The sequence below is a fragment of the Schistocerca americana genome, chromosome X, assembly GCF_021461395.2.
Source record: "Schistocerca americana isolate TAMUIC-IGC-003095 chromosome X, iqSchAmer2.1, whole genome shotgun sequence".
Classification (NCBI taxonomy): Eukaryota; Metazoa; Arthropoda; class Insecta; order Orthoptera; family Acrididae; genus Schistocerca; species Schistocerca americana.
In genome coordinates, this window is record NC_060130.1 from 283,595,432 (window position 1) to 283,618,922 (window position 23,491).

A 23,491-nucleotide genomic window follows, 5' to 3' on the forward strand; every position below is an offset into this window, starting at 1 on the left:
TGTTGTAATCGTGTGTGCTGTTTATGCTCAGTACATCGGTCCCCCACGGTCCTGATAGTCTAACAAATATATGCCATCCCACAGCTACAAGGAATGCGATAAACACCCGCCTTACGAAAACCTAGATCATCCTTAATAGAACCCATAAGCACTCTAATTTTAAATGGAGGTCGGAAAACACATTTAACATGGTATTTCCGTAAAATACGACCGATATTGTTGGAAGTGCTTCCTACGTAAGGCAAAAAGGCAGTAGATTTTGGTGTCGACTCAGTATTATCATCAGTCACCCCTTGCACACTTGGCCGATGGGGCAACGCACGTTCAATATGTATTTCACTATACCCATTTTGACGAAATGTAGCTTCAAGATGGGACAGCTGAGCTGGCAAAGTCTCAGTGTTGGAAATGACATGCGCCCTGTGTACCAAGGTAAGAAGCAGCCCTTCACGCGGAGCCGGATGGTGACAACTATCATCCTGTAAATACAATTCAGTGTGAGTGCGTTTCCGGTCAACTGCATGTCTTATCTTTCCCGAATTATTCCAAGAACCGAGGTTCTAAATTTTCCTGTACATCGCCTGTCCGGTGCAGTTTGTGCCTTGAAAACGGAGGGGTGTACTCCCGCCGAAATATCGGCGGTCGCTGTAAACAGTACGTGGCTGAATTCCCGTTAGTTGTTTGAAAATTGTATACGCCAGGAGAAACTCAGGTCTCACATTCGTTACCTCTATGGAGGGGAAATTATCGATGTTTACGAAAGTTGGATAAACTTCGTAGCTGTAGAGTTAGACTGCAATGTGCTTTGTCGTTTCTACTGAGGTGTCGTGATGAAAATCGTGTCCCAACATTTGCCAAGGTTGTGCACCATATTAATTCTGCTGCTGTCAATCGCATCACGCAACGTGCTGGCTTGGTTCTTGTGCCTGATATGATTCGTTTTACTAGTCGATGTTTGGATTCTGTTTCCAAAGAATTGTTTCGTTTACATTTAACGGTTGCTTCGAAATTGTCTGATTTCAGTGGGATTGGCTGGACGGTGCCTCATAGACACAAGCTGATTGGAAATACAATTCTGTTACTGCTCGGCATTTGGCAAAGTTTGAACGTTTCCATCGCTCGGAGTCTGATTTTGTATCTCAACGTTCTTTGGTAAATCTCACAGAGAAGTGTTTTGACGACGCAATCTTATCCGTGCGAGGGAAGGGTTTATATTTTGCACCCACACCGAAGAGTTTGCCGGTATTTGATTTTATTAGTTCAACTGAACAGGCAGTTTGAAAACTACCTCCTGACGCTGCAGAGGACATTAGGAGGGATGCATGCCGTGTACTGACTAGAGCTCGACACCCAAGAGTAATGTAACAGCAAAAGAGAGGGTTGCTTTACGCTCTCTCAAAGTGGTTCTTGATATTATTATTTTAGCTGCAGACAAGGGAAATGCCACCGTTGTTTTAAACTAACAGGATTATGTACAAAAGATGCAACATTTATTATATGACTCAGCGTATCGCAGAATCGATGCTGACTCCACGAAAAGTGTTGAGAGAAAGACCAGCGGCCTCCTGAAGAAAAGTGGTTTGTCGCAGGACACTATCTAGAGTTTTAACACCTACAGTGTAGTTCCCCCTAGGTTATATGGCCTTCCGAAGGCACAACAGGAAGGGGTTCTTTTCCGACCTATAGCGAGCAATATCGGCGCTCCGGCATATCGTGTAGTCAAGGACCTTGCTTCTCTGTTAAGTCCACAAGTTGGTCGGTGTGAACATCATATCAGGAACTCAGCTGATATCTTACGTCGTTTGGAGGGCATGCGGTTGAATGACTCTGATATTTTAGTAAGATTTGGTGTAATCTCTCTCCTCACTTGTGTTCCTCTGTCTGATTTCTTGCGGTTAATTGAGGTTAGGTTGGGTGTTGCCTTCTCTTTCTTGATGTTTTGGTTCGGAGGAAGGTTGATGCTTCATTGGGACATGCAGTTTATCGGAAAGGCACTCACACTGAATTGTATTTACACGCTAATAGTTTCACCATCCGGCTCAGCGCGAAGGGGTGCTTCGTACCTTGGTACACAGGGCGCATGTCATTTCCGACACTAAGACTTTGCCAGCTGAGCTGCCCCATCTTGAAGCTACATTTCGTCAAAATGTGTGTAGTGAACGACAGATTGAACGTGCGTTGCGCTATCGGCCAACTGTGCAAGGGGTGATTGATGATAATACTGAGTCGACACCAAAATCTACTGCCTTTCTGCCTTACGCAGGAAGTACTTCCAACAAGATCGGTCGTATTTTACGGAAATACAATGTGTAATGTGTTTTCCGACTTCCATCTAAAATTAGAGTGCTTTTGGGTTCTGTTAGCGATGATCTTGGTTTGCGTAAGGCGGGTGTTTATCGCATTCCTTGTAGCTGTGGCATGGCATATATTTGTTAGACCATCAGGACCGTGGGGGACCGATGTACTGAGCATAAACAGCACACACAATTACAACAGACAGGTAATCTGCTATTGCCGAACATTATTTGGATACTGGTCACCCTGTGTTATATAACAATACCGATATATTGGCATGCACGTCCAGCTATTGGGATAGTGGTATAAGGAGGCTGTTGAGATTAAATTAGCAAGCAACCTTGTAAACAGGGATGGAGGTTTTTGCTTAAAATCTGCTTGGAATCCTGCTCTCTCCCTTGTCAAAAAAGAGAAGGACAGAGTCAATGTTACGTCTCTTGTTTGTTCGTGGTCTTTCACTATCGACACCTCTACCTTTGATAATCTTTGGTGGCATTAGTGTTTAGTGTGTGTGTGTTATTTTTCCTGAATTACTCTAAGAACGAGGTTTTAAATTTGCCTGTACATCGCCTGTTCGTTGCAGTTTGTGCCTTGAAAATGGCAGGGTTTAGTCCCGCCGAAATATCGGCGGTAACTGTAAACATTACCTGGTTGAATTCTCGTATGTTGTTTGAAAAGACATAAACGAAAGTTGGTAGGTGTGTTCCTACATCTGAAAGATGATGTCTATTCAGATTTCGCCCCTGTGGCATAATAGAGGCAATAGTAACGCCACTATGAGAATACAAATCAGGTCCGCTTTAAATACACGCTGTAACGGTCATGAGCGTTAGCTACCTTTGAGATACGACGTGATGAGTGATGTTAGTCAAGAATACCTTTAAAACGACAAAAACGACATTATCAACACCTGAGTTTGAAAGAGGTCGTACAATAGCGCTTCTAGAAGCTGATTGTTCCTTCTGCGATATTGCACAAAGGCTTGGCAGAAATGTAGCCATTGTACATAATTGCTGGCAGCGGTGGTCACGAGAATGTACAGCCCCAAGAACACCGGATTCCGGACGACCACGTGGCACTATTCGGCGTATGTCTCTGGCACATCGAACTGCGTCTACAACAGCAATGCTAGCAGCTGTTGGTCCTACAGTGACAAAAGGAACTGTTACAAATCGGTTACCCCAAGGAAAGCTCTGAGCCAGACGCCATGCAGCGTGCATTCCACTGACACTAAACCACCGTCATTTGCGACTTTAGTGATCTCAAGCGAGAGCTCATTGGAGGGCAGGGTGGATATCTTTTGTGTTTTCTGATGAAAGCTGGTTCTGCCTCGGTGTCAGTGATGGCAGTGTACTGGTTAAAAGGAGGCCAGTTGAGGGTGTGTAGCCAACCTGTTTGCTTGCTATACACACTAGACCTGCACCTGAAGTTATGGTCTGGGCTGTGATTTCGTATGACAGTTGGAGCACTCTCGTAGTTATCCCACGCACTCTGAGTGAAAAATTGTATCTCAGTCTGATGATTCGACCTGTTGTGCTGTCATTCATGAACAGCATTTTGGGGGGTGTATCCCAACAGGATAAACCCCGCCCACATACCGCTGTTGTAACCCAAGATGCTCTACAGGGTGACAGCATGTTGTCCTGGTGTGCTCGATCATCAGATCTAACTTAAAGAATGCTATCTTGGTTATGCAGGCAGTTCAGGTTTGGGAAATGACAACTGCACCAACGGCCTTGCCGCAGTGATAACACATGTTCCCTTCAGATCATCGAAGTTAAGGGCTGTCGCAACTCACAACGGCCGCGATAGCGATTTCCTGACCACGTGACCCTCCATTTTCGCATCCAGTGACACTTGTAATCTGAGGATGACACGGTGGTCGGTCCGTACCATTGGGCTTTCCGAGGCCTGTTCGGACGTAATGACAAGTGCAGCACAGATGACAAGGAGACTTGCACATAGCGATTTGAAAGACTGAAGACCGGCGTAACGTATTTTTAAAAATGGATCCTGAGAGATAGAAAGAGACAAAGGATTAAGTTAGTTGAAGACGCTAAGTTGTGATCTAGAAAAATGAGTTGAACATTTATGATCTGGATTAGGTCGAGCCTGTTGGTCTAGCGGTAAACCGCGTACCTGGTTGCAGAGATACGGGATCGAATTCCAGCCGGACCACGGAAATTTTGTCTGCATTTAATCTAGCCTTTACCTCAACGAAATGAAGAGTCTCAAGGAGCGACACGGGGTTCAGATTCCACGCTAAACTGTATGTCCCCTTTCCCGGTTGCATAAGTGGGGTAGCTGAAGAGGACTTGCGCCTTATGCAAGTTAACTTTGCAGTTTTGTTTCCACCGAGAGATGTTTCAGCACTTTTGTGCTATCTTCAGTGGACTTTTTCATTTTATTTCTGCAAAATTGTTACAAGTTTAAAGAAAACCTTTGGTACAAAATATTTACACTTTTGAAATAAGCGATTATTGTCAAATATTTTACACTGGTTAGTATACAGTGTATAGTTGTGGCATGTATCAGTTTGTTGAAGCATTCTGTGTTGTGTATTTGCGTCTAAAGATTCTAGCTTTGCAGTAAATTTGGAAATGAAGTGGGTGCATGCGTTTGTTTATACACCTCACATAAAGCTGTGATGTTTACACTAGAAGCTCTAGGTCTAATACGCAATCTACAGCTTGTCGTCTGCGCACAGGAATCCAGCCAATCTGCGTATCTGACCGAAATGAGGTGTGATGTTACGCACTCGAAATATAATGTCTCTCTCTGCTACTGGCCCGCACTGAGATACAAGATTGATTTTCTACCACAAGTGCTTCGTCATAGGTGTGTTAGGCCCTTGCCGGCGTAACACGTTAATTAAAACGATACGTAGTGTTTCTCTGTCGGAAATGCATAATAAAGAGAAAAATAAAATAACGTTCTGCTGTTTTCAGATGAAAAGTTGTGGATTGCGTAGTAGACCTAGAGCTGCTAGCACAAACATCCATCACTTCATGTGAGATGTGAACAAATGCATACACCTACTTTATTTCAAAAAGTACTGCAAAACCAGAACCTTTACACATATCGTAAATAAACATCACAGAAAGCTTCAAGACGGTGATACATGCCTCAGCTATGTTCAGTATGCTAACCAATGCAAAATATTTGATAATAATCGCTCATTTTACAAATGTAAATATTTTTACCAAAAGTTTCTTTAAAGATAATATGAAACGAAAATGTTGCAAAAGAAAAATAAACATGTCTGAGTGAAAACAGAATTACAGGTGTGTCTTCCATAAGGTGGAATTCCTATCCAATTTTCTTAGCAAGCACGGAAATAAGAAGAACTGCAACACTTACCAGCTGATTAACTGGGTTAGGTTAGGAACACGTAAGTCGCCAAAGAGACGTCCGACTGAAATACTTGCATTTAGCAGTTGAGCCATACACAATTGTTTATCTGAATAAAATATAGCTCTACATCGAATATATTTAAATTCCATCGCAGTTGCATTTTATTATGTTAGCGACTAGTTTCGTACTAGAAAATCATCACAGTGCAGACATGTCTTCATTAATTTGACTTATCGAGGGGAACATATACTTGTTGTATTTGGTTTCAGAAAGATGACGTGAAAATTTTGCGTATCGCATTGGGTTTCGAGATAATCTAATTCCTGTTGCCTATTTGACAACTTTATAATGAACACAGGGTGCATGTGTAATGACTTCAGTCTTTTATTATTCATTACATGGCGTGTTCGGTAGCAGCTTATGTTAGATTGATGAGGCGTGGATGTTTTTTCATCCTCTCCTGAACAGCTTATTTCGTTATAGCGTGGGGCGTGTTTCAGCAATGATAGAGGACGCTATGTGCGACCAGTTTTTCGGATCATCAATCTTTCTGGAGTCCGTCGGAATACTTACTTAATGCAGTAATATCCAAATATGTACTCTAGTTATTCTTTCGGCATCGGCAGAGTAACACGATCACGGTTGACGGTTTTTGGGTAAGAGGTAACTGCACTTTACAATTACTTGTCTGCCATAGTGGGATCACTCAACCTCACTACACGCAGATATCAAACATTGTTTCCACAAGAAATAAATCACACAACTGCGTTTCTCTGATGTGACATGAGCTCTGCGCGCCGTCATATCGAAGACGTAATTCTTCTGCACTGACAAAGGAAACTTCCCATCGCATCCCCCTCAAATATAGTGGCAAGAGGGCGCAGTGGACAGCCCATCAAAAACTGGACACAGATCAAACAAGAAAACAAGAAGAACGTGTACTGAACTGTGAAAAAAAAGAGCAAAATAGAAACAGTGAACGCTCTAAGGACAGGAAGTGCCTTATAAAGGAGCCTTAGAGAGCAACGGCGTCATGGATAGGAGATCACCGTGTTGGACTGCCAAACGGGCGAACCGTATTCAAACATCCCTCGTACCAAAAACAATTTTTTTTCCTTCGCTGTATTCAAATTTGTGTCTGTGTCGTGGTGTAACATCCGTTTGCAACAGCGAGATGTAAGGAAGAGACCTACAATGACAATTGATTCAGCACAACTACTCTATTAGCAACCGCGATGAAGTGGCTTTCGAATGGGAACCGCAAATGTTTGATGACAAGACAACAAGTCAACCGAATCCTCCACCGAGCGAGGTGGCGCAGTGGTTAGCACACTGGACTCGCATTCGGGAGGACGAGGGTTCAATCCCGTCTCAGGCCATCCTGATTTAGGTTTTCCGTGATTTCCCTAAATCGCTTCAGGTAAATGCCGGGATGGTTCCTTTGAAAGGGCACGGCCGATTTACTTCCCCATCCTTCCCTCACCCGAGCTTGCGCTCCGTCTCTAATGACCTCGTAGTCGACGGGACGTTAAACACTAAACTCCTCCTCCTCCTCCTCCGAATCCTCCACCGGAAAACACATTTGGTGTGTCATACATGGCACTAGTGGCAGTACGTGTGTCATACGCTGAAGAGCCAAAGAAACTGGTACACCTGCCTAATATCGCGTAGGGCCCCCGCGAGCACTCGCAAGTGCATTTACACGATGTGATATGGACTGAACTAATATCTGAAGTAGTGCTGGAGGGAACTGACACCACGAATCCTGCAGGGCTGCGCATAAATCCGTAAGAGGACGAGGGTGTGGAGATCTCTTCTGAACAGCACGTTGCAAGGCATCCCAGATATGCTCAATAATGTTCATGTCTGGAGAGTTGGGTGGCAAGCGGAAGTGTTTGAACTCAGAAGAGTGTTCCTGGAGCCACTGTGTAGCAATTCTGGACGTGTGGGCTGTCGCATTGTCCTGCTGGAACTGTAGGAATGCACAATGGTTCTTACTAATGTAAAATTGTAAGTCCAGTCGTCGTTATCATACTTCTGTAATGCAAGAGTTAATTTGTCTTAAAATTTATTCTTGGCTTATAAGTTTATACTTTTCTCATGTAAGATATGATGTTCATTGTCCTTAGATTACCTTCTGAAGAAGACAAATTTATATCTGTCGAAACCTAGGTAAAGAATTTCTTTATCCATTGCAACTGGTCGGCTGTTTATAATTTTATTACGTGAAACCGTTGCTGTTGTGCAGTTATGTAAAAAAAAACCTTGTAAATGTGATGGAATATTGCGTTTGACATGCATTTCCACGGAGCCAGTTCCACTATAACACTGTAATCTGTGTTGAGTAGACCAACGCTCACGACGGACGTTTTTCTCACTACCGTAAGGAGTCAATATGTACTTTAGAAAGTTGTCACCAACTTCCGGCGGGAGGTTGAGTACTCGAACATTGGTATAGTCAATTTCAGCATCTCCGAGCGACACCATACTAACGGAATTATCGCGATGTTTGAACGGTACTTGAGTACCCTATCGCGACAGTAATCTTTCAGCGTGATGGGGATACATATATTTTACATAAAACGCGTATTCGTCAGCGTCAAAATAAGCAGTGTGGGCCTGATCTGAGTTCTCATGAATTGTATGGACAAGCCAATCGTGGATTTCTACAGACCCAGGCCGCACGTGTCGCGTTGTTTTATCGAAAGTAAAGCTCACAGTACCTTTTTGTGGAATACACGGGGAAACCACGGCAGCCATAGTGAAGCGGCCGACGCCGCTGCAAGTAGACGAACACAAACAGACAGTAAGACGGACCGGAGGCACTACGACTCTCTCGGCAGGCAGATCAACACTAACAAGGAAAACTTCACACAAGCCACGCTGCGGCAAGTGAAATAAGGAAAACCTTCTCGCTCGGCGCTCGAAGCAGAAACTACAACCACAACGCAACGTCTGATCAGCTCCGCACGAAATTACACTTGTTAAGTTTGGACCGTTCACTGAAGGAAATATCAGCAACTCGACTTCAGAAAAAGTAGACTTCCAAGATATCAGTCCTATCAATAGATGCAGTTCGAAAATTTGGGCCATAATTCTGACAGTACGGAGTTATGATCTTCTGAATTTACAGCATTTAAATTCCGCGCGCACCGCTTGTTTGTCATTCGCTCCGACTCGCTGCAGCCGCCTAGTGCCCCAGAACTAATATGGAAACATTTCCTGGTGTCAATAAACTACCTTGATGGTTCAAATGGCTCTGAGCACTATGGGACTCAACTGCTGTGGTCATAAGTCCCCTAGAACTTAGAACTAATTAAACCTAACTAACCTAAGGACAGCACACAACACCCAGCCATCACGAGGCAGAGAAAATCCCTGACCCCGCCGGGAATCGAACCCGGGAACCCGGGCGTGGGAAGCGAGAACGCTACCACACGACCACGAGATGCGGGCTACCTTGATGAAACTTGGCCGGTATGTAGAGGGTGCAAAATAATGCAATGTATATTTTTTTGTGCCCAATTTCACTTTTAAGGGGTAAAACACACCCTGAAAAAGAATTTGGCATATCAGGTTCGGAGGGAATATCTTCGAGACGATGATATATAAAAATGTTTCTCACATGAAAGTTGATATGTGGTTAACGTTCTTGAAAACTGTATAACCGTATTTTGTAATAATGTGACATTTTACAAAATACCGTACCACAATTAATAAAATATGAAAAATGAAAAATTTGTTGCAACATAAATTAAAGAAGCTTTCAAACTACATACATCCATTTGTAATAAGTCTGGTTTCTGAAATACTTTATTTGAAAAATAAGCTGTACACAATGCGTTGTCAGCGTATTTTCAACGTACCTAACTAAAATATCTGAAGATTCATTATTAGTCTAGTTATTTAGTTTACTTATATTTGTTTTATGTTTCAATTTGATATCTTACGTTTTACATTCATTTTTTTAAATTTCAGTTTACCGTTCCACAAAATAATAAGCAACTCATTATTATGACACAAAATCATTATAGTGATGATAATCTGTAAATAAATGCTTAAAACATAACATTTTCTTACACCACCAGGATCTCGAACTGTTGCTGGCGATCCTCTAAATATCCCAATCTGTATCAGTCATATTTCAGTACACTGGTAAGCCTTAGCGAAAAGAATTGATTAGGTACTAATGACTGCAGCTTAATTATATTGCTTTTAAAGAGGAGACTGACATCAAAATCATTCAATAGAACCGAAAGCCGTATACAGCTCACAACTGTACTTGCGCGTCGAGCCCTTGAGAACAATAAGGTAAATAAGTTCCTCGTCCTCCTGTACGATGCTCTGTACGGTTCTTTCACACTGACACTCTTAAGAATGTAACAATTATACAGATTTTCCTCACTACTGTGAAAAGGAGCATCTTTCAAATATCTTTTGACATAATCAGACGTCTGTTTACCAGATTTCGTCACTGTCACAAGTGCATTTGGGGCTTCAATAAGTGATTCATGAATTCTCGGTCCAAACTCACCACAAGTTTCTTTTAAAACTATGAGAAGGCAGGTGGTCAGTGTCGAAAAAACTATTCTGACCATCTTACCCAAAGACAAGGAACTTATTCGTCTGGTGGTCGCAAAAGACTCGACGGCACAGGCTTGGTGCGTATACGTATACGGTGAGATTTTCTGATTTTTTTCTGTGGAATGATTTTCATGTCAACCTCGACTTGAGAAACAATATACTTAAGCTGAAGTCAATGGTACATAATTATTTCTTTTCGACACGGCTTACCAATGTACCGAAGTATATCTGATAGAAACCAGGATATTTAGAGGATCATCCATGACAATTTGAAGTCCTGCTGGATTATGTTTTATATTGTGTTCTGTGTCGTGTATATTATGTGAAGAAATTTTGTTCTTTCTATGTGCACATTATGTTTTAAGCATTTATTTGCAGATTATCGTTATTGTAATGATTTTATATCATAATAATGTGTTACTTATTATTTTCAATTAACAAAATACACGTATGTGAAACGGCAAATTAAAAAAAACGAATGTAAAACATAAAATAACAATTTAAAATTTGAAACAAAGGTAAGTAAAACAAATAACTAGATTAATAATGAATGTTAAGATGTTTCAATTAGGTACGTTGAAAATACTCTGTCTGCATATTGTGTACAGCTCTTTTTTCAAAAATAGTATTTACAAAACCAGCTTTATTACACGTTGGTGTATGTAACTTGAAAGCTTCTTTAATTTACGATGTAACAAATGTTTACATTTTTAAAAATTAATTAATAATGGGTTGGGTATTTTGCAGAATTTCACATTATTACAAAATTCGATAACACAGTTTTCAAGAACGTTAATTACGTATCAACTGTCATATGAGAAACATTTTTTATGTGTCATCGTTTCGAAGATATTCCCTCCAAACCTAATATGCCAAATTACGTTTCAGGGTGTGTTCTACCACTTAAAAGTGAAATTTGGTACGTAAAAAGCAATACATATTGCACTATTTTGCCGCCTCTATACACTCGTGTGTTTCATCAGGATCGTTTACTGATACTTAGGAATGTTCCCTTAAGTACTGTACAGCGGAGTGCCAACCATAGCCCTCCCATATGCTGGATGGTAAAGGCGCGGGAAGAGGAGACGCGAGGTGGACACATCTGCCAATGTGTTATGAAGCTTTGTTCGATATAACATGTTATTCTACTCGAAAAATAGGTAAGTAATCTGAGCTCGATACATAATATGTCAACCTCACGAACATATACGTTCTATATCATTCGACAGTATTCTCTTATTGGCATTCTGCAGCTATATACGTAGGGGTCTGACAAAAATATGGAACCACCAAATAAATAACATATTATCATGCCTATCATGCCTAAAACAGCTTTCTGTCGTCTCGGAATGGATGAATACAGATGTAATTTTCAAGGGAATATTATATCATACTTCCTGAAAAATAATGGTACGTTCAAGTAACGAAGATAAAGGTGGATAGCGACGACACATCCTTCTCTCCAAAGTAGACCACAATGGCTCAATAATACTGAGATCTAGTGACTGGTGGCCAGGGGAGACGCAGCGATTCATCCACGTGCTCACAAAACCAGCCCTGGACGATACGAGCTGTGTAAAAAGGGACCCTGTCGTCTTGGAACACAGAATCATCATTCGGGAACAAATATTGTACCACGAGATGGACTTCACATAATCCTAAGCAGTAATTCGGCATTGCAGAGTACCCACGGTCATTTGCATAACTGGTGAGTGGTTTTGGAATTCCATCTCACCCTGCAGTTCTCTGCTTATGGAGCTCCCTTCGTGTTTTGGCGCTAATAAGGCTCTCAAGTGCGACATTCAGTTCTGCAGCGAGTTTTGCCTCTGCTGTCCCCTTCATTTTCCCTCACAATCCTCTTCAGTGACGTCCGTCACGATCACTCAACGCACATTTTCGCCCGCTTTGTGACTAAGTGGATGATGTTTTCCCGCTTGCCATGTATACGATATAAATTTTTAGTGTGGTGCCTCTTGAAACACAAAACACTTCGGCTATATTGGTTGCGGAAGCACTCATCATGCGAGCACCAACGACTTGCTCACGCCTGAATGCATTGCTGACCACGACTGACGCTTGCAACGTATTGAGGACGCTGCACAGGTGTCGTTCGTGCTCAAATACAATAATGTAACCTGCATGTTTGACTAGCATTTTCGTTTATATTCAAGCATGTATTTCTCAATTTGTTTCCATATATTTGTCCTCCTCCTGTAAGCCTCAAAATCAACTAAAGAATTATAATGAAAAGATTTACAATTATTATGAAATGATTTGCAATTTAAGCACGCCAATCTGGTTCAAGAGTAACGTACCTTCTGCATGTGTACTTCATGTTAACGTTGTCAGCTTTAAAATCCAATGAAAATAACGCACAACATCGGTGTTAATAATGAAGTAGCACTCCGCTACTTCTTTAATGACACATTTTCTCGTTTTATATGCTTATACTGCATTTGTGAATCACAACGTAAAAATTTTCAAAGCAAAGAGATCTCTGTCACAAGCTGTAAGTTAGAAAACCCGTACATTGACACAATGAACAAAGCATGTTGTCAATGTCACAACAGTATTTTACAATCCTCTTACTGACCCCACTGCTCGGTACTTCGCTCTCCAACATTAACCGGGTGCAGTGGGACGGAGCGAGTCACAAAGACATGGTCTCTGTACAAATTTAAGCTGGATTTTACTGTCAGAATTATGGTCCAATTTTTCGTGCCTGATTGATTGCTGGTGCTGATATCTTGCAAGTGTGCTTTTATTTTCTTAAGTAATGAGGTCGAGTTGGTGATGTTTACCTGAGAGTTGTAGTGTGACACACATAGGAGTGCAGATTTTAATAAAATTATATCGCCGAAATACAACTTTCAATCGATCTGAAGTACGATATTTTGATAAGCTGATAAGTAAATAGTTTTAAGTAAAGGTGATTTAGTTTTTGTAGAAACATTTAATTAGGATGACAATACAAAATAGTGCCAGCCTAGAAGTACGCCGTTTTCTTTCTGGGACCGAGACTTGAAACAGGTACCGGTAAGATCATTCACCCTCATTTTTGTCAGTTTGCTGGATCGGTTAATATGTAACGTTTCCTTTCGTGTAGGAAGTGCTAACTCTACAGAGCAAGAAACTACTCGTTTTGCCACTTTTTCCTTTATTAAGAAAACTGCAGTAAAACACCAACAGTAATACACTCTTCAAAACAAAAACAAAAATAAGGATCCCTTCTGTGGATCAAGCAAATAACAAGTAATTCTTATAATCAGAGTTCCCTTCGACTCTACACCCATACAACTGTTCCACGTCGAAGTCGGCTGTTAGCAGCTGGTAGATAGCCTAATACGATGGAAGGGACGTATCACAATCGTTGCGGAAGAGAGGATGGTCGAGGTGGCACACCACTGGACCTACCGATCTTCTCCACACTCGGCGAGTCGAGAACTGCCCGCTGAACGGCCGGGCGCCAGCTTATGTAGCCCCGGGCGGAAGGATATTTCCGAGACTATTTGCACACACATGATCGCCAGGAAGTAGTTCGTTGATCGTCGCGCTCCCTTCCTCTTCTTCTGGTTGATGCCCTCTGATGGACGTTGGTCGCACCTACGTGTTTGTTGTCTACTGTGGTATTTGCTTGTAAACACTCTTGCATCGGCCAGACTTCGCAGCGGAGTCGGCAACGCGCATCGCTGGTCTGTCTGCGGTGTTGCCGGTGTAGTAGGCGTCTGTGGTGACTGCAGCAGCAAGTGTCCACCAAACTGAATCTAGAACTAGTTCCTAAGTTGGCGAAAGCCTTTTACTGAGAGCTGACGCATTCAGAGGAATAACATGAGCGTCTATCTGATGAAAGATATCTGAACACCTGCAGGTAAAGAGGAATTGACCACTAGATGTCATGACAGTGGACCCGCCTGTTTAAAAGGAGACATGAAGTATCGGGTTAGGCCTGTAGGCCTAATGACAGACAGGAGTTGTCAAGCATTGCGGTGGGTTGTAAAAATCGCATAAAATCAGCAGAAGGAGTCACTCTTGAGTTCCAAAGTGTTACCAACATTTCAGCTAGCACAGCGAATCAGCACAGAGAACAAACGAATAGTGTACAATGGTCGAGCATCAGCAATTAACCCACCAATTTCTGTAGTCAGTGTTAAGCGACACTGGGGTTGATGTAAACAGCAATGCCACTGGAAAAGGGTAACTGTAAGTGTACAGTTTGGAGTGATGAATTATGTTATACTCTGTGGCAATCCTATGGAAGGGTTTGGATTTGGTGAATGCCTGAGAGTGTTACCTGCGATCTTGTGTACCGCCAGCAGTGAAGTACGGAGGAGATGGTGTTAGCGTATGGGGTACTTCTCGCTGTTAAGGAGTGCCCGCCTTATTGTGCTTAAAAAAACGCTAAATGAGGAAGGATATTAACATGTTTTATCGAAATGTGTACTGACTGTATCAACATGACACTGCACCTTGTCATAATGAAAAATCCATGAGGAAATGCTGTGTATACAATACATTTTCGAAATGGACTGGAAAACGTTGAAAATGAGTTAGAACGTTGACTTCTTTCCAGACTCAAGCATCCAACGTCAAACTTATCGTTCCGGTTCTTGAGAAAGAATGAGCTGCCATTCCTCCACAGAAGCTGAAACTTCATTGAATGTGTACCCAACAGAGCTCAAGCCGTCATAAAGTTGAAGTGTGGACACATGTCATATTAACGCTCGGTAGCAGGTATTCGGATACTTCTATTCAGATTGCGTAGACCCTAAAGTGTAAATTACCTCCGTGATTTACGCCTTCGAACGATGTACCGCCGGCCCACCGTCCGTAGTTACACGCCGAGATGTGATCGCTACAGGTTAGGTAACTTGTCATCATGTTACCATGTTCCATAATCACTCACTTCAATCCTATGCTCGTTACGCACTTCTAAATATCAGAAGGTCTTAATTCCATATCTCCTTAAAATACTGATTTGTTAAGCAATACTAGTGCACCTTTTTCATCTGATTTCAGTCCTAAATGTTTCTTTTCTTCAGTAACATTTCAGCTAACGAGTAAAATTTGTGCCCTTTCCAAATTCGTGGCTGAGTTATGGGCTTTGCTGTTCACAATGATTAATCGCTATTAATCCGTGTACCGAAACTAAACTCCGACTGAACAGGCAGGCCACCGTGTCATCCGCAGCCGAAGCCATCACTGTATGCGAGTGTGGAGGGGCATGGGGTCGGCTTAGCGCTCTCCCGGTCGTTATCAACTTAAATCAGTGTACCAGATGACTACTTAATTCACACTTGCAAGGAGTATCGAATACAATGCTACTGAAGCTAGAAATCTCTTTCCTTGGGCTACATTTGTCAGAGGATCCGATGGGCAGCCTAGGTGTGACGATACAGTGACAATAACTGACCGCTTGTAAGGACAAATCAGTATTTACGGGCCTCCTAGAGGCTCTATGTACGGTCGGTTCGTCACCTTTATACATAACAAGAACTCTCTGGAGTTGAAGTTGGTCATTTCCGCATTCCAAAGCGAATTTGAAGTAGGTTGGACGGAGTTCAGGTAATTCATATAGTTATCGAGTTCCAAAAAACATGTATGTCTTTAAATACCTAAAAAAATGGGCTAACACTGAAGACGAAATCAGAATGATGTTCTGATTTTGATACGGGAGCAAATTGGTAAACGCCTGTGATAAAGTGTTGTAATAATTTGTTGATCATATTCTCCGTAGATCTACAACTACATCTACATACATACTACAAAACCCACCGTGCGGTGCGTAGCGGAGGGTACCCTGTACCACTGCTAGTCATTTTCTTTCTTGCTCCACTCGCAAACAGGACGAGAGAAAAACGACTATCTATATGCCTTCGTATGAGGTCTAATTTCTTGTATCTTATCTTCGTTGTCCTTACACGAAATATACATTGGCGGCAGTAGAATATTTCTGCAGCTGACTTCAAATACCGGTTCTCGAAATGTTCTCAATAGTGTTCCTCGAAAAGAACATCGCCTTCTTTCCAGGGATTACAATTTGAGTTCCCGAAGCATTTCCGTAACACTTACGTGTTGTTCGAACCTACCGGTAACGAATATAGCAGCCCACCTCTGTACTGCTTCAATGTCTTTCTTTAATCCGACCTGGTGTGGATCCCAGACACTCGAGTAGTGGTCAAGAATGTGTCGTATTAGTGTACTGTACGCGCTTTCCTTTACATATGAACCACGTTTTCCTAAAATTTTGCCAATAAACAAAAGTCGACCATTTGTCTTTCCCACTACAATCCTCATATGCTCGTTCCCTTTCATATCGCATTTCAACGTTACGCCTAGATGTTTAATCAACATGACTGTGTCAAGCAGCACACAACTAATGCTGTATTCGAACATTAACAGATTTTTTTGTACTCATCTGCATTAACTAATATATTTATACATTCATCACAACAAACATAAATTTTGTCTGACTCATCTTGTATCCTTCTAATCACACAACGATGACGTCTACCCGTACACCACAGCATCATCTACATCTACATCTATCTACATCTACATGGATACTCTGCAAAATACTTTTGGCAGAGGGTTTATCGAACCACCTTCACAATTCTCTATTATTCCAATCTCGTGCAGCGCGATGAAAGAACGAACACCTATATCATTCCGTAAAAGCTCTGATTTCCCTCTGTTCGCCAGCAAACAGCCGCAGATCGCTGCCCATCATATCCGCCAGATCATTTATGTGTATAGAAAGTAATAACCGTCCTATCACACCTCCCTGGGGGGCACTCCTGAACGATAGCCTTATCTCCGATTAACACTTGTCGTCGAGGATAACCTACTGGATCCTGTTACTTAAAAAGTCTTTGAGCCACTGACATATCTGGGAACCCAGTCTGTATGCTCCGACTTTCGTTAACAGCCTGCAGTAGGGCATGATGCCAAATGCTTTTTGGAAATCTGGGAATATGGAATCTCCCAGTCACCCTTCATCCATAGTTCGCAGAATATCACGTGAGGAAAGGACAAGCTGAGTTTCGCATGAACGATGTTTTCGGAAATCCTGCTGATTCGTGGACAGAACTTTTCCGTCTCAAGCAAATTTATTATATTCACACTAAGGTAATGTTAAAGAATTCTGCATCAAACCGATGTTAGGAATATTTTATTGTAGTTTTGCTGGCCCGTTCTTTCACCCTTCTTATGCACAAGTTCAGCTTCGCTTTTTTCAGATTCTATCCGGAATTGACGACTTATTTGTTTTCAGTTCTTTCAGTTGTTTCTCTACGCCGGGGATGCCTATTACTATGTTCTCCATAGGGGTCTGTGCGATAGCCAAATGACGATAGGTTTGTGCGATTCTCCTATGAGAACGATTTCTTAAATGCGAAATATAAAATTTTGGCTTCCCTTTTGCTATCCTCTACCGCCACACGTGAGTGGTCAACAAGTGACTGGATAGAAGCCTTAGACTGGTTTAGCGATTTAACATAGAACCAGAATTTTTTCGAGTTCTCTGCAAGATCTTTTACTAGGGTATGACGGTAGTAGTTGCTGTATGCTTTGCGCACAGATCTTTGTAGAGAAGCACAGTTTCTTTTAACTTTTGCCTGTCGTTATTTGTGCGTTTCCTTTTGAACCGAGAGTTCAACAGCCCTTGAGTCCTCAGCATTTTCCGAATTTAGTTGTCACATACTTCTCCAGAACACGATTTACAAGCTGTTAAAACTCGCCCATAATTCTTCGCTGTCCATCATACTGGAACTAAATCATGTCAATTCGTTCTCTAAGTGGGACGCTAAAAACTGCCTATCTGCTCTTTCTAGCACAATTAATCTGCTAGGCTTCTTAATCGATTTACTCGTATTGAATTCAGTTATCATAGTCACTATGATGAGATCACAGTCACTAATACCTGTCTCCATAGTTACACCGTTGATAGGGTCAGGCCTGTCTGTAGCTACAAGGAGTAAAATATTTACATTGCTTGTGGGCTGCAGAACTAACTGCTAAAAATAGTTTCCGGAAAACGTGTTCAAAAGTACTTCGTAAGACTATATGTGTGTAACCAAAAAAATGTTCAAATGTGTGTGAAATCTTATGCGACTTAACTGCTAAGGTCATCAGTCCCTAAGCTTACACATTACTTAACCTAAATTATCCTAAGGACAAACACACACACACCCGTGTCCGTGGGAGGACTCGAACCTCCGCCGGGACCAGCCGCACAGTCCATGACTGCAACGCCTTAGACCGCTGTGTGTAACCCCTGCAATGTATCCATGAGCGTTCCAATGTATACTCGGTAGGTTAAAATTACTTCCAATTAATATTGCGTGATCTACTTACCGGATACCCGGTACAAATACCGAAAAATGCACTTGATTTCATCGAGACCTGTGGTACGACACCAGATAACTTAACCGTTGCACTCAAATTCGACCTCAGTGGAGACAAAATTTTGTCAACTATGGCGTTTAATCCGTCTTTCGGGTGTACGTTCCATGACCTTCCAAATATCTCAGAGTTTTCTAATTCGGGTTTCAGCCAGCTCTCAGACTAGAGAATAATTGGAATGCGAGAGATTTCCTGGAGGGCAGTAAACTGGGGAACTTTGTTACGAATACTTCGTCAGTTTACTGATAAAAGTATGACAGCCGAAGTGAGTTTACTCTGAACGCCGTCTTATTTCACCATCTGCATATCGTCTGCAGAGCGTATGTCAGGGTACGTCAGTCTACCGACTAGCCTATAAAAAACCCAATGGGCAGTCCACAAGCACCGTGCTACCGAGTAACTGCTTCCTCTGTGTAGTGCACCCCTGACCTATGAAGGGGAGACCTACAAGTCGCCACGCAACGGCGCAGGCCCAGAAATCTTCAGCCGAGACCGTCACAGGGTCGGCGAAGTCTTTAGCTGAGACCCTCCACTCGATTCCAGACCAGTTCAGCAGCCTTCATCACTTCAGTATGAGCCTATGATGCCCTTAGAACACATGCGACAGGCGTCGTTGGTGCTGACGTGAGTTGCAGACGACTGCACCCTGCACGTTCGATAGCCACAGGCAAAGCTTCCTCCACATCTCGGATGAGGCCCCGTGGCAGATGCACCGGGTGCACTTTGGCTTTCCTTCCAGCCTTGAATGGTATTTCCCTAAGGGGCTCCACAACGTGTCTAACATTGGAGCTCCCGATAACTACCGGACTCCTGCCCCTGTGAGCCTGCTCAGACCCTGCTGGAGGAGCGGCACCCTGCCCACTCTCAGGGCGAATAGGTAAGGCAAAACCGCCATTATCCACATTGAGCTTTCGCCTCGAGCGACGAGAACGAGTCCCCATCTGAGACTCACCCTGAGCTGAGGGCATATCCACTGCCTAAAGTACACTGGAAGGTGCCTCGGCAGCAGAGCCCGTGGGCAAAACTAGTGACACCTAAGGTGTCCCATGCGACGCGCCAGATTCTTCACAACTACTACACACCCAGGCAGTAGCCTGAAGTCTGCTGACCGTAGCCAAAAGAGCATTCAGCTGTTCGCGAACTGCGACCAGCTCCTCCTGCGTTCCAACACAGCATGCACACATCCTATCCATCATAACAGGGCTAACCGAGAAGTAAACTGTAAAAGCACAGATAGAAACCTAAATATGCAACTCGCTACCCTCCCGACGTGTCACCAATGGAGGTTGATGCCTTAATGAGCTATGTAGCTAACTGTTCAGAAGTAATTACAACTGTACTACAGACTACCTGAATATAGATATTACACCTCTTAAACAGAAAAACTTGCACGAAATTTAAGATTTATACTACCAAGAAAACGCAAAAAAGCTAAATACGTAACTTGCCGCTGTGTAGTTGTTTGCCAGGCGATAGTTGGAGCCTTACTAACGTCTACCGGGCTGAAACGAACGTTCCCTGGCTTTTCAAAAGACACAAATGAATAACTACAACGCTACATTTAAAAAAAACAACGCGAAATTAAACCTCTTAAGCAGAAAAACAACCACGAAATTTAAGAAATATACTACTAAGAAAACACAGAGAAAGCTAACTTGTCGCTCTCCAGGTGTGTACCAGATGACAGTTGCAATTTGAAAAAATATACAGACTTTAAGCAATTTAATCATGAGCTTGTCAAGTTTTTTAAGCTATGAGATGGAGGAAGTGTGACATGGGCACTGCTGTGGAAAGCTACACCACTTGAGAACTGATCGGAATGTCTATGTCCTAAAGTTACTATTCTGGTGATGCTCGTTACGTGATGCCTACACTTTTCGACGTAAGGGAAGGCCAGAGGAAAGTATAATGTATTTGACACAGTACCTTCCTAGTGAATACGAACTTTCGAAGACTGTGTTCGTTATATAGATTGATATGCCAAATAATGATAGCGGAGTGACTTCATGATGTCAAAGATATTCTCGCCTAGTACACTGCAGACTTTTGGCGTATTGTCAGCGCTGGAGAATGACAGTGGTATTCCCCTTATCGACTGCATGGAGAGTGAATGTTTCACGTTCCATCTAGATGTACGCTGCTATGAACATTTCTTACGCTGAAACTGCGTGCTGACCTGGATTTTGGAACCAGGTCCATGCATTTAGCGATGAAATTCTGGGCAAGGGTCTAGCTCTCTTCTGGTACACCGTTTTAATCTTTCAGCAACTGTTCAATTTATGGTTTCTCGAAGTCTGATATTAGGAAAAAATCTTCCTCCTGAGGAGTCTCAACGCAGTGATCACCTTGACGTTTTTTGTGGTTAAGCACCACATCAGAAGACTTGCTGCCCACCGAGTCAGACGACACGCTGGTTATGAAGGGGAAACGTTAAACGGCTATACGTTGCGAACATGCTTGTCTATGCCTCGTGGGATAGACTGATTACGTTACCTCGACTCCTGACGGAAAAAAAACATCTTCACAGCAATAATTTGTTTCTACAAATAATCGACGCGAGCACTTAGTTGCCCTGTCATTATTCCCACTGTGACGCTACTGGGTGAAGATATGATCCATGCTCTTTGGAATAGCTGACACACGAAAGCATTATCCAGATGGGCGTAATCAGTGCTATTGAAAACTTAGCAGATACTTTCTCACAAGGAACGGTAAGCGTATTCCTTGAAATGTCGTGTGGCTAGGGCCTCCCGTCGGGTAGACCGGTCGCCTGGTGCAAGTCTTTTTAGGTGACGCCACTGCGGCGATGTGCGTGTCGATGGGGATGAGATGATGATGATGATGATGATGATGAATACATCACAACACCCAGTCCCTGAGCGGAGAAAATCTCCGACCCAGCGAGGAATCGAACCCGGGCTATCGAAACGGACTATTCCTTGAACGGCTGTGATGTTTTCACACAGTGTAAACACATTGGTCAATACATGCATGTTAAATATATGACGAATGTATTTACTGTATCTCCTATTAATGTGAAAACGTTATTTTTAAGGAGAGATCAATGTCACATTTTGAAAAGGTACATAATAATCTGTGTGATCATATCTCCACTCTGTTAACCGTGTATAGTATTTCCTTTCCTTAAACATTTAAAGTAGAGAGTAAGGGAAAATATTACTCTTAATGCTAAAGTTACATGGTAACAAGACGAACCTAAGCTTCAGAAGCCAATGGAGAAATATGAATTACTATTAGGAATCACTGAAAGACGTGCATGTGGAGCAGATCACGAAGTTTGATTGTAAAACCAGAAAAGTCATAAGAATGAAACGTTCGTAAAAAAGAATGCTGTTAGTACTGCATAGAAACTAATAAATTCAACCGGAATCACTCGTAAATCACGGTGAATATCAGAAGAGACTATTGTGAAACATGAGTTTATTTCTGTGTGCAAAAGAAACTGAAAGTAGGTAAACTTCAGAATAAGTTCAAAAATCGAAAAATTCATATGAAAGTACAACAAAATTGACTGAAATTAGAAAAACCGTAAGAGTGACTGTTCCGGAATTTATTATACAAAGATTGTAACACTTCAGTCTTTCAGTTACTCAGTTATAAAACATGCGTAAATCAATGTTTACATCTAAACGACGGTTTTAGATAACTAGCTCCTTCTTTTTCGACTGAGAGTCACTAATTTCTATACTTATGATGAAGAAAAAGTTTCACTAAAAAAATTCAATCTTATTTTCATTTTAAGCCTTTTGAATTTTAATAATGGGCTGTTGACTTATTGAGAGTTACATTACCTGAGCTTCCACCAATTAAGTGTACAGGACCAGATCCAGCAATGTCGACCACTCCAAGATTGTACAAGAAACCGTGCTCGCCCCATATCCATCCCGCCGGAATACAGTATACCACTGTATTCAAGAATGAAAATACGCAGTATGACTTAAACTTGCACCTGAAAATACAAACACAGTATGATGCACGCTAAATTTGGACAAAATTATAGTATTAAAAGTAACTTCAACTTAAATTTAACTCTCTTCTGCAAATGCGCTTCGCTTCTGACGAGCTTTATCGCAGTTACTCAGAAAAGAAGCTTAACATACGAAAAATTAATATTTCCCCAGGAGGAAAGAATAGTCACAATTTATTGAGAATGATTGAACTAAGAAACAGAGTAATGCAAACAGGAGGGTTATACGGAAATAAAGTGTTATTGCAATTTAACACGAAGACTGGCACACAAAATGAGAAAATCAAAGATCGTTTATTGTACGTGGCAGTTATCATTCTCAACCGTTTTTAACATGATCACCTCAAATTACCCATTGTTAACATAATTTTTGTATCGTAGAACTAGTGTTTGTATGCTCTCGTGGAAGAAATTTGGCATTTGGTGCGTTTCTAAAGTCGTACTGTCATACTGACAACTCTATTCTCTCGAATTCAGTAACCCACCAGCCACTTCTTATGAAAGGTCACATAGCTCTTCTTTATGAATGTTCTCAACTGTTGAGTTTAAATGTAGCACCTACTTACGAACACTTCAGAGAGTAATATTGTTTAGCCTGCCATAAAACATTACCATGTTTCGTGTAGTTAAAAACCTAATCATGTGCAGCTGTTTATGAAGTCTTTTTACCCTCTTAAACATAGGTCACAATTCGCATGCAGCTCATAACTTTATAAAAATGGTGTATGTTGCTAGGCTGAAAAACCCAGTGTGACTAGATATCCAAAATCAAATTACGGGACGCAAATCAGAAGTTGAAATGTATCGACATTTTGCGGAAACATTTGTTAACAATAAACCCACGCAGTGGATTTGTATTAAAATATTTGG

At 42.0% G+C, this 23,491-nt stretch overlaps 1 protein-coding gene across 1 annotated transcript in view; it reads right to left on the bottom strand.

Annotated features, from left to right (window-relative positions):
• Positions 1 to 23,491, bottom strand: part of LOC124555964 (putative ammonium transporter 3) — a 237,041-nt gene that overhangs the window by 177,816 nt on the left and 35,734 nt on the right. Inside the window, exon 3 of the mRNA XM_047130011.1 lies at positions 22,446 to 22,603. Within this exon, the coding sequence (XP_046985967.1) occupies positions 22,446 to 22,603 (158 nt within the window). The remainder of the gene's footprint in view (positions 1 to 22,445; positions 22,604 to 23,491) is intronic.